Source organism: Conger conger, chromosome 19 (assembly GCF_963514075.1).
Source record: "Conger conger chromosome 19, fConCon1.1, whole genome shotgun sequence".
Lineage (NCBI taxonomy): Eukaryota > Metazoa > Chordata > Actinopteri > Anguilliformes > Congridae > Conger > Conger conger.
In genome coordinates this window covers 7,278,897-7,294,869 of record NC_083778.1, presented here as the reverse complement: position 1 = coordinate 7,294,869, position 15,973 = coordinate 7,278,897, and the positions used below count along the sequence as shown (strand labels likewise).

Genomic DNA, 15,973 nt, shown 5'->3' with positions numbered 1-15,973 from the left:
TTCACTGATTTCAGCTACTTATTTACAGACACAGGGATAGCAGTTGCTCCAGCTAAACTTTATTATCCAGAAATAGGGTAACCTATAACCTATTGTGCGCAGACATGATTACATCACGGAGGCCTGCTCTTCCTCAAAGGGTAAAAAAAAATAAAAAACAAACAAACAGAACCGAACACACAAGTTGTATTAACCAATATATTTAATTAAACAAGCACAATCCGAAACAGACAAGAAGCACCACACGATCCGGTACATTTGGTGTATAAACGGGAACAATACTGTGAAAAAGATGGATGGATAGAGAGGCGGAGGAGAGACGGGGAGGTATCTGCAGCTAGTTTGAGCCAAATCTCAAATTAGGCAGCAGAGAGAGTCTGTGAGCTTGACGAGATGCTTGGAGAACCTCCTCCAACAGCTGTCAGAATATTTTATTTTAATTGAAGATGTCCGTACAGAACAAAACTCCCATCTGCAATGTATCATATCTCTCATATCAAAAATATATCAATGGTCTATAACTAAACACAAAAAAAGATATCAAATATTTACATATTTCGTATATGAACGGGGTAAATCAAAGAACTTTATTTACACATTGGTCTGCAGTAATAATATACAGTTCAAAACATTACAAATGTGGAAATGTGCTTACAGAAAGGATGGGGTTTTTTCCCCCCACCGAGAGCAGACACAGATAAACATAACAGCATGGAGATCAGGTCCTGCGCCCTGTCCTTTCCCTGTGAAACAAACAGACTATGAGCTCATCGCTTCGAAACAGTCTCTCTCTCACACACTATACTCACTCACTGCGCGCGCACACACACGCACACACACACACACACACACACACACACTATGCACACACCCAAACACTCAATGTGCACACACACTATGCACACACACACAGAATGCGCACACACACAATGCACACACACACTATGCACACACACTGAATGCGCACACACACACAGAATGCGCACACACACACACTGAATGCGCACATACACACACACACTCTCTGAATGCGCGCACACACACTGAATGCACACACACACACACTGAATGCGCGCACGCGCACACACACACACACACACACACACACACACACACACACACACTGAATGCGCACACACACACAAACACACTGAATGCACACACACACACACACACACACACACACACTCACCTGCAGGGCTAGTTGCTGCTCTGTCTCTGGACCTTGGAGCAGACGCTGGGGGAGGGGTCCTCACTGTGGCGCTTCACTGTGCTGAGGGCGCCGCTGTGGGGACCTGCAGCACAAAACCGCCGTTACTCAGAGCTCCTGCAGCCTGCAGGTTCACCTCCGGGCCACTAGGGGGCGCTGCGTCAGCAGGTTTATCTCCTGTCCTCTAGGGGGCGCTGCGTCTGCAGGTTTACCTCCAGGCCTCTAGGGGGCACTGCGTCTGCAGGTTTACCACCTGACGACAGTTAAACCTGCAGTGTAGGAGGCAGTTTCGGACGCAGCCCGCGGCCCTCCAGGACTGGAGTTAAACCTGCAATCGCAGCGCCCTCTGCAGGACTTTGATGGACGCGACGGATGTGGAACAGGTGAAATAATTCTTCCGCAGTACTAGTCTTGTGCGAAATGGTGGCAGAATATCTCCGCAGAGAACAGCAGGTGAATGTTACGGGGGGGGGGATCTACCTTGCAGGATGCCGTGGGTCAGTGGAGACTCTTGTCTGTAGCACACCACGCTGTTGCCCCCCGCCGAGAGTCCTACAGCAGGAACAACACACGCCGTCAGTTCATGACCATAAAAGAAGAAGAGGGTAGCACAATCCATTCCATACACATCAACGTGTATGCTCGACGTTTCCACGGTCGGCAGCGTCGTCTTCCGTGTGTCGAAACATCGTTTCCTCGTTCAAAATGACTCGGTCGCACACTCCATTATGCGACCATCTTCTTTTTACGATCACTCGCCGTTAGTCTGTACCTCGTTTAAGGGGCGTGCGTGTACCCTCTCTATCCATCAGTTAATTACCCACAGGCCTTTCATACCTCGATAATACCGCTTCAGCATTTTGCAGTGTTCGCGTACAATGTCCAAAGGTCAGCAGAAACGCGCAGTCATTAAGCAAACGCATCCTTTCAGCGCCGTGTGCAGTGCAGAACGTGTCGGTGCAACGGGGATTTCACCATTTGTAAACGGATGACGCCCTACGTCTCAGACCCTTATGATACAGGTAGGACTAGGCGGAATCGGGACAGATAAGCATCCCAGGAACATGATTTTATCGGAATATATACACAAAGCAAACGCATACAAGGTTTTCGGTACGCATCGGACGGTGGAAACAATATTGACACAATTTTATCTGAATCCTACCCAGTGAACACGGCAAATTTGGACGACGTATGGCGTCGCCCCGTTACAAATGGCGAAATCCGACTGTGCTGTAAATGGATGTTTTTTCGGGGTACCTTGCTGCTGGGGTTCTGTGGTCGGGTAGGGGAGCCCCCCCGTGTTCCACTCAATCTGGGGCGTCGCGCACAGCTGGTACCCTGCCGAGAGATTTGGGACACGTTTCCTTACGACCTTACATTACATTTTATTCAGCACACATTTTTGTCCAAAGTGACAGACAAAAAAAAAGAAACGCATATAAAGGTCCCAGAACAAACAGAACGGGTCGGAAAAGGTACAACTGACACACGTTTACGGTTGTAAAGCCCTGAACAGTCGAGTAAACAAGGCAGACGGGCCTCATCTGTAAATAAGGTCAAGCCAAGCAGAACTACGTGTAACCTCTCCCGCTTTTCATTGAGCGAGCGGTTTAGAGCTGGCGATTGAACTGCGGGTGTCTCACCGGTGGGAGTGGCGCCCTCTTGTGGTCCCTCGGCGGCGCAGCCCCCCGCGGCCGACGCCCCATCGCCGCTCCCGCTGGGGTTGGACGGCACGGTTGCTAGGAGACCTGGCGAGAGGGAATAATTTGTTATTGAGCTTTTATCCACAGTCACACAGTTGATTAGACTAAGCAGGGGGCCATTTTCCCCTTGGAGCAATGTGGGGTTAAGGCTCTGCCCTCATATTAAAGTGCTGGCTGTGGTCTCTCAGTGGCTCTGCCCTCATATTAAGTGCTGGACTCTGGTCTCTCTCAGTGGCTCTGGTCTCTCAGTGGCTCTGCCCTCATATTAAAGTGCTGGCTGTGGGCTCTCAGTGGCTCTGCCCTCATATTAAGTGCTGGACTCTGGTCTCTCTCAGTGGCTCTGGTCTCTCAGTGGCTCTGCCCTCATATTAAAGTGCTGGCTGTGGTCTCTCTCAGTGGCTCTGGTCTCTCAGTGGCTCTGCCCTCATATTAAGTGCTGGACTCTGGTCTCTCAGTGGCTCTGCCCTCATATTAAAGTGCTGGCTGTGGTCTCTCTCAGTGGCTCTGGTCTCTCAGTGGCTCTGCCCTCATATTAAGTGCTGGACTCTGGTCTCTCTCAGTGGCTCTGGTCTCTCAGTGGCTCTGCCCTCATATTAAAGTGCTGGCTCTGGTCTCTCAGTGGCTCTGCCCTCATATTAAGTGCTGGACTCTGGTCTCTCTCAGTGGCTCTGGTCTCTCAGTGGCTCTGCCCTCATATTAAGTGCTGGACTCTGGTCTCTCTCAGTGGCTCTGGTCTCTCAGTGGCTCTGCCCTCATATTAAAGTGCTGGCTGTGGGCTCTCTTACCCAGGCCCCTGTAGCAGGACAGCTGCTGGTAGATCTGCCTCATGCGCTCGATGTTGAGCCGGCTGGCCTCGGCGTGGTGCACCATGGGTTTGGGGTAGTGCACCCCGATCACGCACTTGGCCGCCTTCTGCACGCTTTCCGGGGCGTTCCAGGGGTCGTAGATGTACTTGGCCGGGAAGCCCCTCAGGACGGGCAGGTAGCGCCTGTTGGCGGAGGGTGGGAACGCCGTTAGGGAATGCTCGGGAATGAGGCCGTTTACCTGGAGCCTGTGTGCGCTGTGTTAGGCTGAAGGCAGGTGGGCGGAGCTTAATGGTGTAGGCTGTGGTGTGATTGGCTGAAGGGCAAGTGGGTGGGGCTTACTGATGGACAGTGTGCTGTGATGGGCTGAAGGGAAAGTGGATGGGTTTAGCTGACGTAGGCTGTGCTGTGATAGGCTGACGGGCAGCAGGGTGGGTTTACCTGATGTAGTCTCCGTTGGGGTCAGTGCGGCGGCCGAAGCCCACGGGGCAGTAGCAGTGGAAGAACTGCTGGAAGAAGGAGCTGCAGGAGAGCCACATCCAGCTGCCCGCGTTCACACTCCAGTCTGCGTCCAGCAGCAGCTCCTCGAACACCTGAACCCAAACAAAACACCGTTACACATCTGCACAGCCACAACACTGTTACACATCTGCACAGCCACAACACTGTTACACACCTGCACAGCCACAACACTGTTATACACCTCCACAGCCACAACACTGTTACACACCTGCACAGCCACAACACTGTTACACACCTGCACAGCCACAACACTGTTACACACCTGCACAGCCACAACACTGTTACACACCTGCACAGCCACAACACTGTTACACACTTCCACAGCCACAACACTGCTACACACCTGCACAGCCACAACACTGTTACACTCCTACACACCCAAATCCACACCCTCTCACACACACACACACACACACACACACACACACACACACACACACACACACACACACACACACACACACACACACACACCTTCATGCCCTCCTCCCAGCTGATCCACAGGTCCCCGCGGGTGAGGAAGCAGGCCACGGCGTGCCGGGCCAGGTGGTGGATCCAGCCCTCCTGCCGGAGCTGGGTCATGATGGCGTCGATCCAGGGGAAGCCGGTCCGGCCCTCGGCCCACTTGGCCAGCGCCTCGGGGTTGCGGTCCCAGGGGATCTGCACGCAGATGGGGTTGCCCTCCATCTTGTCGAAGCGCGGGTTGTTGGTGGCGGCCGTGTAGAAGAACTCCCTCCACAGGAGCTGGCCGTACAGAGACAGGGGGGGCGAGCTGTTGCGCTTGACCTGCGGGGGGGGGGGCGAGAGAGAGCTGGTTTCACCTCGCCCGTCTCCTGCGTGTGTGTTCTGGAGGGGGCGGCTCGTAGCCTAGTAGCTAAGGCGCGTAACCGTTACTAAACCGGATGTGCGTAAGCTTGTGAAAATGACAACTAAAGGTTCACTTGATTCGCACGAGGGCGCAGCGTTCTCGGAACAAGCTAGGTTTTCACGTCGCCGGCGCGATTCGTCTCGGCCGCTCCGTGAATTCGAAACCGCAAGACGACCGAAAAAAACGACACCAAAAACGACGCTCTGACGGTCGTTCCGCATCGCCACAGGGCCGCTCAAATAAGTACGACCGACACGAAAGCGACTTCATTCCCCCACGCCCAGCCCCCTCACCTTCTTGTAGAGGTCCGTGAGCTTCAGGTAGAACAGACGGCAGGACAGGCAGCCGAAACGCAGGTAGGGGCTGAGCCCCGTGGGGCTGGCCAGCAGGGAGTTGGCGTTCATCCGCGGCCTCTCGAAGTTCGCCACCCACGCCTGAGAGGAGGAACGCGTGCAGTTTATACAGGGTGCATTTACACCCCCTGACCTGTAGAGGGCAGTCCAGGGGCTGGATTACGCTGGATTAACTGAGCTGTTCTGGGCTTTACGCGCTCTGTAATCCTGCGTGGTAAAGCAGGCCCCAGGTGTGAGACTCACCTTCCTCTCCAGGTGTCTCTCCAGACGAGTGAGAGCCTCAGTCTCGCCCCCGGGCCACACGGCTGTGGGCAGCCCGTCCGTGTCGAAGCCTGCGGGAGACAACACATGCTCAGCACCGACATGCAACACACACACTCACACACTTAGCACTGACATGCAACACACACACTCACACACACTTAGCACTGACATGCAACACACACACACTCACACACTTAGCACTGACATGCAACACACACACTCACACACTTAGCACTGACATGCAACACACACACACTCACACACTTAGCACTGACATGCAACACACACACTCACACACTTAGCACTGACATGTAACACACACACACACTCAGCACCGACACACAATACACACACAACACACACACTCAACACCGAGACACACACTCTCTCTCACACTCATTCACAGTCGCACACATTCACACACTCTCACACACTCTCACACACTCTCACACACTCTCACACACTCTCACACACACACAGTGACAGAGCAGAGGGCTCGTTGCCGTAGAGACTGACCCAGCTCCTCCAGGGACGGGACGCCGAACTTGTCGTCGTGGTCGTGGGCGACGGGCGTGGAGCACCTCCCCATGACCTTGGCCGTGATGGCCTCGGCGGGCCTCTCCACCGCCGCCATGCGGCTGATCACCGTCTGGAAGCGCTTGTAGGTCAGCGGGGACTGGCCTCCGTTCAGCTCGATGATCCTGCAGAGACACCGACACCGTACCGCTCAGCTCAGCGATCTCAGAGACATCGGCAACGTCTCCCACTCTAGTGGTCTGCGTCATTAGCATGCCGTTTCTGATTAGCATGCTATCTCTCATTAGCACGCTTTGTGTTAATAGCATGCCGTATCCGATCAGCATGCTCGGTGTTATCAGCGTGCTCAGTGTCATGAGCATGTGTGACATTATTAGCATGCTCTATGTTTAGCATGCTCTGCGTGATTAGCATGTGCGACATTATTAGCATGCTCAGCGTTATTAGCATGTGCGACATTATTAGCATGCTCTATGTTTAGCATGCTCTGCGTGATTAGCATGTGCGACATTATTAGCATGCTCTGCGTGATTAGCATGTGCGACATTATTAGCATGCTCTATGTTTAGCATGCTCTGCGTGATTAGCATGTGCGACATTATTAGCATGCTCTGCGTGATTAGCATGTGCGACATTATTAGCATGCTCAGCGTTATTAGCATGTGCAACATTATTAGTATGCTGTGTCATTAGCATGCTCTATGTTATTAGCATGCTCAGTGTCATTAGCTTGGCTGCGTTTGGCTGCGCTTGGCTGCGTTTGACTCACTTGTCCAGGTCATAGAGGGTGTGAGAGGTGCGCACCACCACCTCTACGTCGGCCTCGCTGGCCAGCTTCCTGATGGCGGCGTCGCGCTCCTTCCCGAACGGCTCCGAGTCGTACTCGTAGGACAGGCAGCTGATCTTCCATTCCTGCAGGGCGGAAGGGCAGAGGGCAGAGACCCACCGTCACCCGCTGCAGTCTCACCAGGGAGGGGCAGCCTGGAGCCTAGCGGCTGAGGTGCATGACTGGGACCCGGACGGTCGGTGGTCCAAACCCCGGGTGTAGCCACCATGCAGCCGTCGGGCCCCTGAGCGAGGCCCTTAACCCTGCATTGCTCCAGGGGAGGATTGTCCCCTGCTTAGTCTAATCAACTGTACGTCGCTCTGGATAAGAGCATCAGCTTAATGACTGATAGCTTAATCAAGACACGCCACAGTGTTACAGTCCCTGGAAACGGGACGTAAAGGATTTGCTGACCTTGAAGAGCCGGGGGAAGACGTCGGTGGGCTGGCCCCGGATCACGAACAGGCGGGAGTTGAGTTTGCGGAGGCTGGCGTCCAGATCCTCCAGACACTGCAGCAGGAACCTGGGGAAAATGAGGGAGGGCTCGCGTCAGTCGCTCTGACCTTCTGCGGTTACCGTGACGCCATTACACCGAGATGAGGCCAATGCACATCGAAGCCTGGAGTTCGGCTTTGACCTACAAACCCAGTTAGAGCCCATCACTGAGCCATTGTGCAGAGAACGCCATAAAGCCCCTGACGACAGGGCCAGTGCACATGCACTGTACGGCCACCAGAGGGCGGTGTGGCCCTGCAATGGCCAGAGGCAGGAGAATTCCATTTCTGTTACATAAGGCCTGCCTTACATAAAGTCTGACCGGGAACACTGGATTAATAAGATGTCAACACAGTTTTTGCATCAATGCGTTTTTTTCTTACTACGTTAAGCAGTTTTTTTTATTTATTCCTGTTCATTCTCGTCATCTACACTGGCAGCAGCATTACGACATATAAACTGCCACAGCTCTGAGAAGTGAAGTCACACTGAGCTGAAACGGGCAGGTTGTGTGTGAGGCGTACCGCTCTGTGTGTGTGTGTGTGTGTGTGTGTGTGTGTGTGTGTGTGTGTGTGTGAGGCGTACCGCTCTGTGTGTGTGTGTGTGTGTGTGTGAGGCGTACCGCTCGGTCGGTGTGTGTGTGTGTGTGTGTGTGTGTGTGAGAGGCGTACCGCTCGGTCGGTGTGTGTGTGTGTGTGTGTGTGTGTGTGTGTGTGAGGCGTACCGCTCGGTCGGTGTGTGCGTGTGTGTGTGTGTGTGTGTGTGTGTGAGAGGCGTACCGCTCGGTTGGTGTGTGCGTGTGTGTGTGTGTGTGTGTGAGGCGTACCGCTCGGTCGGTGTGTGTGTGAGTGTGTGTGTGTGTGTGTGTGAGGCGTACCACTCGGTCGGTGTGTGTGTGTGTGTGTGTGTGTGTGTGTGTGTGTGTGTGTGTGGGACACGTCACGGCGGGAAAGGTCCGGTCGGCCCTGGGACTGGGGGCTCGGCCTCGTCCCGTTTATGTAAGAGGAGCGGCAGCGTTTCCCGCGTATTTGGGGGTGGGGTGGGGCCGGTCGGGAGGAGGGCCCCGCAGTAAGAGCCCCGCAGTAAGAGCCCCGCTGACACACTGCCCTACTTCTGCAGACCCCAGGAGCGGGGAGGAGGGGGGGTTACATCATCCTGTTACGTGAGCGCAGAGCCGGCCCCACCCGCACCCAGAGGCTGCCTGCCATCTGGGAATGAGGTTAAGCACAGGAAACGCACGCACTCACATGTACACATTCTCTCATAGACACTCGCATAAACACGCACTCACCTGTACACATTCTCTCAGACACACACAGAGAACCCTCATTCGCTCGGCAGCGGTCCGGTTCTGCGCCCTGATTGGCCGGCTCCACCATTACATAACGCACCCAGCGGGCGCCGCGGACAACTGAAGCTTAGCGGAAGGGCGACCGCGCCCACCAGGTCCGGCCTGCGTTCATTCATGCGTCCCTGTCAAGAGCTACACGCTACGCGCTAACGCTACTAACGCTTTTAACCCATTAACCTATATTTAGTCAGTCACTCACATCAATAACGCACAGCCAGCCTTGTGACTTTTCTAGTACATTCTCCATCCAGTCCATAAATGATCCAACTCGGCTCCGTCTTATAACATCGTTTCAATATCATACACAGGCGAAATGCTAATCCTACAGCAAATAGAGCCACAGCCAGCGATGGAAGATTCGATCCTTGCATAAGACGTACTGGGCAGAGGGGTAACAGTGTTCTTTTGGCTGTGGGGCTAACTGAGCTAATGTCACTTTAGCACTGGTAACACACGGCCTGTGGCTGGCAGCTGACTGAGACGTGCATGAGCGTTTAAAAAGGACAGCAAGCGCAGGCCTATGGCAGGGAGTCAGAGGAACATAAACTGCGCCGTGTAATCTAGCACTATAACCCGACGCGTTTATACCTTCAAACCTGGGCGTGTTGTTGCTGCAGTGTTAACGGGCGTTATCCGAGGGGTCAAAGGTGACGATAATTGCAGATGACAATAATAATAATGGTTGGTGTGTGTATGAATAAGAAGCATCAATTGTACAGCGCTTTGCATTAAGGCGCTACATAAATGCCAACCATTTACCATTTCGTACAATTTCCAATGCATTAGAAACGGCATTCCATCACTCAGTAAAATGGCAGACAAGCACTGCAGCGTGAGCTAGGCTGACGGTGCAGAGCAGCATCCGCGTGGAGTCAGGCCACAGGCCTCTACATGTGCGTCGAAGTTACACCCGACTTGTTTAGAGCGGAGCGGGAGGTTCGATAATCCACTGATACTCCGGGGTCGGTCGGAGGCCGAAAAGCATCGCGACTGAAACGCTTCACGACAAAAAAAAAACATTTCACTCTTAAACTGCAGTGACACGGTGACTGCTATCCGAAGAGCTCCGATCACTGATGCAGGAGTGCAACAGTAACGCATGATGACGATCTGGAATGATGTCATCTGTACAGGACGGGGCCCAATGTAACCACATACCAAATCCCCTGAGCCCATCCCTGTATGGGACGGGTCCCATACTCAAGCATAATATACCCTTTCCCCTGCACCCATCCCTGTATGGGACAGGCCCCTTTATGTCACCATATACCCAATCCCCTCCAACCATCCCTGCATGGGACGGGTCCCATACTGAACCATAAACCCAATCCTCTGCACCCATCCCAGACAGCACAGATATCCAATTGCTACAGCGGAGCTTGTTGTTTTTGGGAAATGAACTTGGGTCGTTCCACAAAATGTTTGGCTTGGATTTCCAAACATTCACAGCGGAGGAGTTGCAGACAATTCTGAATGAAGACAGAGCCACACACTACCTTCACTGGAGAAATTCAGATATTTTAAGTAATTCTGACAGCCCTTGGAAAATTGTCATATTTCTAACGGACTGGCTGTGCACAGGTAAAGATTATTCACCTGCAACGGTGCGGTGCCATCCACATAGCACAGCATCACCAACCAATCACAACCTGACAATAGCATAGCAATAGCCAATCACAACACGACCAGCTATAATCACAACACGACCAGCTATTTTTATTCGACGGTGGGCAGGGTTGCAGAAAAAAAAAAAAATCTGAAGTTTCTGAAAAGAATACGAACATGTGTTTTCTGTATTACTTTTAAATATGTCGACAGTGGGTGTGAATGCAAATATACGCATAATTTAATACGTTTTAGGTGGCCATATCTTTTGAATTATATCTGCAGTCAGTCCAAGGACGGCACAGAAACACAGCAACAGTGAGATGGACGCTTCACTTTACTTACCTCCACCTGCTAATTCCCACGTTGGACGACCCCGCAAACCAGGGGTCAAGAATGTAAACGCATCGTACAGTGTCCGAGCCTTGGATGGATTCCCGAAGCGAAGGGTTATCATGCAGACGTAGTCCCTTCCTGAACCAGTGGATAGTATTAACCACCATCACTTACGGTTACTAGCTACTCCTTGGTAACTAAACAGCGAGCGTTATATTATCGCTGAAGTCCCAACGTCGCTGTTAAAAATCGACGTTTGCTGACAAGTGTACCTGATAATACCAGAATTGTTTTCGATTTCTAGCTACGATGCGTAGCTAACTAAAATAGCTAACTAGGTAGCAAGTTGTCCGGCGGAATGTAACGTTACGACTGTAAAAAAAAAAAAAAAAAAAAAATTCTTATTCAACCTTGTTCTAACAATTTCATTTCCATAGTGTGAAATTGTTTGGAAATCGACCCCAACTCAACCATTTGGACCGTAAAAACGGCGCTGTGACAGAAACACGACGGGCTTTAGGACCTCGCCAGATAATGCAACTGTATAGCTACACCTTCCTGTTGTATAACTTGTTTTTCGGAATGATAAAAAAAAGTGATTTACTAAAAAGACAACGGCTTATTCTCGCAGTCAGCGATTTCAGAAATCACAGCGACACGACAAAGCGACTACTGCAATCCAGACACACTGACGTTTAACCTTCAATACCATCCAAATACACTCCGGCCAAAAAAGCTATGGTAGTCGACAGCCGACGAGGTAGCGATCCACTATATCCGTTTCTACTACACTGATATATCTGCCTTCCAAATCCTTATGTTTCACTGCAATTCGTCATCAGATGGATGCCTGTACGTCCCGATGCTTGAACACAGTCTTGGTCTTAACTTGAATCCAAGTAAAACACAGATTTTACACGCACATGCAAAATGCCTGCGATCCTTCGAGCTCGACCGTGTGTTATGCTTCTTCTGACTGACTGTAGTACCGCCCAGAGCATGCATCCACGCACATTGAATGCAGCCCTCCGATTGGCTAGATCTCCCCATTGCGCATTACCCTCCCAGTCACGTTCCTCTAGTGTGCTTATTTCTGTGTTTGGAATTTTGTTTTTTTAATAGTTTTTTTAATTATAACATAATTACATGGACACAGTGCGCAGATTGGGGCCATACTATTCAGAATTGAACAAAAATATAATTTTAAAATGTTAAAAACATCAGTCGGTTAAGCGTCTTTCTCTGGTGTTTGCTCCTGATTGGTTAGTAGCGAAGGACCCGGATAGGCACGTGTCGGAGGCGCGACAACATGGCGTGCGTGTACACGTGTTGACAGTTCAAGAACGTTACATTTTGTTCAAGTACCATAAACGGATAGTACAATTATATGATATGGCAAGGACCCCACCCGATAGCTTACATTTTGTAAATTTATAATCGAACATGAGCCATTTTGTTTTATTTGATTTTCACAATGTAACATTCTCAAGTGCTATTAGAATTTTGATATGTGACATGGAGAGAAATCCGACCATGTAAAATGAAGGCAGAGCCCCATTGCATTGGGAATAGTGATGAATTTTGTATTGAGATGCTCTCTGCAGGCACCTCAGACTCTAGCCTACATAGAATGGAAAATTGTATTATAGGTGAGATGCAATCATTAAGGTATGGGTCGAAAAAAAGGAATCCACTGTCCATGCAACAGGAATTTTTGAAAAAAAATTTTTAATCAGGTCTTGTGAGATTCAAGTTGCATTAGGGACACATTACCATATGCATATCACACCTGCATTTACATGGGAGAGACTACCTTCACTTCTAAGTCACTTATAAGAGTCGGGGAGAAGACACAGACGTTGCAGTGTTGAACCCTCGCATTTGCCCCAGGCCTGATGCGCAGTTAACATTTCAATGTGTGATGTCACAAATGTGTGACTGGAATGTTCTTGCCTGCATATTCTTATGCTGATGTAAGACTCACTACTGGGCCCAGTATTTAAAAACTTTTTTTGGATAGGATTAAATCTCAAAATTGGGTGTTTCAAAACTGATCCTGATCCGGGGTAAGGATTTTGTAATCCAGTCCTACCTAGAATCTAGATCAAATGTCGTTTTTTTGGGGTATTTAAAAATTGTAAGGTGGAGATTAGGATAGGTTTGATCCAGAAAATCAGGATGATCTTGATTCCACTGAAAGGGTGAATTCAGGTTGGATTCGAGGTTGATGTAGGGACATCTGGGGCACATGGGACATCTTTAATAAATTGTTTTATCCGTGATTGTGGATATTGTAAGGGGTGTAGGGACGGCCTGTAGCGTAGTGGTTAAGGCGCATGACCGGGACCCACAAGGTCGGTGGTTCTAATCCCAGTGTAGCCACAATAAGATCCGCACAGCCGTTGGGCCCTTGAGCAAGGCCCTGCATTGCTCCAGGGGAGGATTGTCTCCTGCTTAGTCTAACCAACTGTACGTCGCTCTGGATTAGAGCATCTGCCAAATGCCAATAATGTAATGTAATGATTGCACATTAACACAAACCTTTACAAAAACAATATCCATTTTAAATGGACAATACAATAATTTCAAGAACCCACAACGTTATAAAGAACCCACAATGTTATAAAGCTGCATGCTGGCATATTATCGTCAAACCTGTGGAACTGGTATTATATTATGTGATTTGTTCGGTGTAAGATATTACAATTTTGCAGGCGTGGGCTTGTTTTGTGTTTTGGTGGGACACTTCCTGGGAAAAGTAGCCTTCACAATTATAAATACTTTGGGATGTTGTTTGAAAAGATATTCTGTTATCTATTGGAAAATCATTGCCTAATGTGGAGGTGTAAAAACAAGAATATCATAGTTCTTCCTCAGAATATAGACACACTGTAGTGAACCATTATTTTAAGTTTAAGTAAAAACATTATGCCCTCAAAACAGTTGTTTTTAGTTCGAAGTTTTATTATTCAGTGAGACATTGAATTGTTAAATTATACTGACTTTGGCCCATGTATTGTGTACTACTGCAGATGAATAGGACTAATACGCACATTGAATTCCACATTTCCCAACACGTTTGGAAACATGTTTATCTTTATGAAAGGTTGTATCAGTTTGACCAACACATAGAGACAGATCCAAAGAACTGCAAACCTAGATTCTTATCTTGTGGAATCTGGATCAGAATGATCCTATCTGAAAATTCTTTGGAAAAACCGGGACAAAACCACAAGATCAATTTAATCTGGGATAGCAAAAAAAGGGATTTCAAAATCCGGATAATTCTGATTCTAGAACATTGACTTATAATAAAAAGCCCTTTTGCCTTATTACGGATACATGTATTATGGACCTATACACACATATTCTATGTTATTGATATATCTCAGAGGACACCAGAGGACACATTCTTTCAATCAAATGGAAAAAAACTAATAATATGGGTCATTGAATGGCGCCAATAACTGAGAAGGAATTAAGGTGCCGTCTTCACTATAGACCACTAGATGGCGGTGTAACTACGCGCAGAAAAATGTCACCATCGTCTCAACATGGTCACCGACGAAATAAACATTTAGGGGTCATTTCTTGATCAACCAGGTCGAACATTCGCTGAAATATTTTTTTGACGCAAATTATAAAATTATAAACTAAATTTTTAAGTGGTTTTAATACATGTCAAACTGTGTGTGAAATAAAAACGTAAAGATACATCTGGAGGTTCATCTGTACTGCCTGCTGTATGAGCTCACACTAAACAAACACTCCACGCACGTTCATCTACGGATTAGAAAATTAAACGACTCAATAAGCAATGTCGTACTGTGTTCATGCAGAATAAAAGTCTGTGTTTAGCCGCATGCTGGCATATTATCGTCAAACCTGTGGAACTGGTATTATATTATGTGATTTGTTCGGTGTAAGATATTACAATTTTCCAGGCGTGATCTTGTTTTGTGTTTTGGTGGGACACTTCCTGGGAAAAGTAGAGAAGGTACTTCCCTCAGTGACGCCTGGAAAACAGGGGGTTTTCCAACTCGTCAACGAACAGCGAGAGATTAGCAAACTCGCTAGCTCGGTAACGTATCTGCAGATGGATTTGAGAGGTGTGTCCACATCATCAGCGGTTGGTGGAGCTGACCCGCTGTTCGTAGTCTTCGAGGCAGCAGCTGGCTTACAGGCGTCACTGAGGGAGGGAAAGTATCTTGGGTGGGAGGAGTGCAGTTCGCTGGATGCTCGAGGTCACTCTTCCTTTTGGGCCGAACAGGTATGGGAGCACGGTGTTGAATGTCTTCTTTCAGACGATACATTAAACTGAGGTCCTAACGCTCTGTGCCCATTAAAGACCCCCCGTGTGTTTTCAGAAGTAGGGATATTAACCCCAGCGTCCTGGTCAAATTTCCAAATAAAACTATCTGAACTAGCCGCGCCCTATAGCTACCCAATCCCCTGCATTCTTATTTTATTGGTTCTCCCGGCCATCCTCGCAAAAGAAACAGTGTTTTCATTGTTCATAAATTGCCTGTGAATGAAAGCATAGATGCACGTACTATTGGCTAAAGGAGATTCCCACAGTGCGGTATCAGCTGGATTGAAATATGTTTATCTCGGCTGCTAATTCACACAACGCTAAAACGCGAATTCTCTGTGCTTTCATCATCACATTGTATTTTTGCACCTTTTAATGCACACGAGAGTTTAGAGAGGCGAACGAGGGTGTTAATGAGCTCAGCTCATGCCCAGAGTGTTTATGAACAATTAAACCGCTTAATTTGGCTTAAGCAAAATTGCCTGATTTGAACTTGAAAAAGGCCGACCATTGCATTGTGAAGAATTGAAATTCACGCTGAAATACAGGCACAGGCATTTTCAATCATCTTCCCTTTGAGTTGGTTCCCAACAGTTGTGTCTAGAGGTGACGCTTCAAACAATAACGTGTTGTTCTAATACGTTTCCGTTAATGTGCACGGCGTGCAAAGCTATTTAAACCTATGTACAGTGCAGTTTCACTAACTGCAGGGTTTTTGCACATAAATGTATTTTAGTAAATTGTCATTTGGACAAGATTCAGGCTGTACTGTCATAAAAACTATG

The 15,973-nt window shown here is 49.0% G+C and overlaps 1 protein-coding gene across 2 annotated transcripts; it reads right to left on the bottom strand.

Moving 5' to 3' along the window:
- Positions 1-184: 184 nt before the first annotated feature.
- On the bottom strand, positions 185-11,872 carry cry1b (cryptochrome circadian regulator 1b). 2 transcript variants are annotated; one of them, XM_061229564.1, is made up of 14 exons: positions 10,886-11,872; positions 7,504-7,612; positions 7,033-7,175; positions 6,243-6,427; positions 5,706-5,794; positions 5,403-5,543; positions 4,716-5,027; positions 4,161-4,312; positions 3,702-3,904; positions 2,857-2,961; positions 2,471-2,551; positions 1,691-1,762; positions 1,193-1,295; positions 185-743 (listed from the first exon to the last, which is right to left on the bottom strand). In XM_061229564.1, the coding sequence occupies exons 1-13, from the start codon at positions 11,041-11,043 to the stop codon at positions 1,201-1,203; spliced, it is 1,845 nt and encodes a 614-aa protein (XP_061085548.1). In that variant the 5' UTR covers positions 11,044-11,872; the 3' UTR covers positions 185-743; positions 1,193-1,200. The 2 variants fall into 2 exon arrangements, with proteins under 2 accessions (XP_061085548.1, XP_061085547.1); XM_061229563.1 differs by having other exon boundaries at positions 2,471-2,555; positions 2,858-2,961.
- Between the last annotated feature and the right edge of the window lie 4,101 nt (positions 11,873-15,973).

Bases quoted from the DNA above. Each gene is read 5' to 3' on its own strand.
- cry1b (XM_061229563.1), bottom strand. From the start codon at position 11,043: ATGGTGGTTAATACTATCCACTGGTTCAGGAAGGGACTACGTCTGCAT. The intron at 7,613-10,885 runs GTAAGTAAAGTG...CATTTTCCCCAG, and splicing joins GTGGGAATTAGCAGGTGGAG to GTTCCTGCTGCAGTGTCTGG. The intron at 1,763-2,470 runs GTACCCCGAAAA...TTCCTGCTGTAG, and splicing joins CACAGAACCCCAGCAGCAAG to GACTCTCGGCGGGGGGCAAC.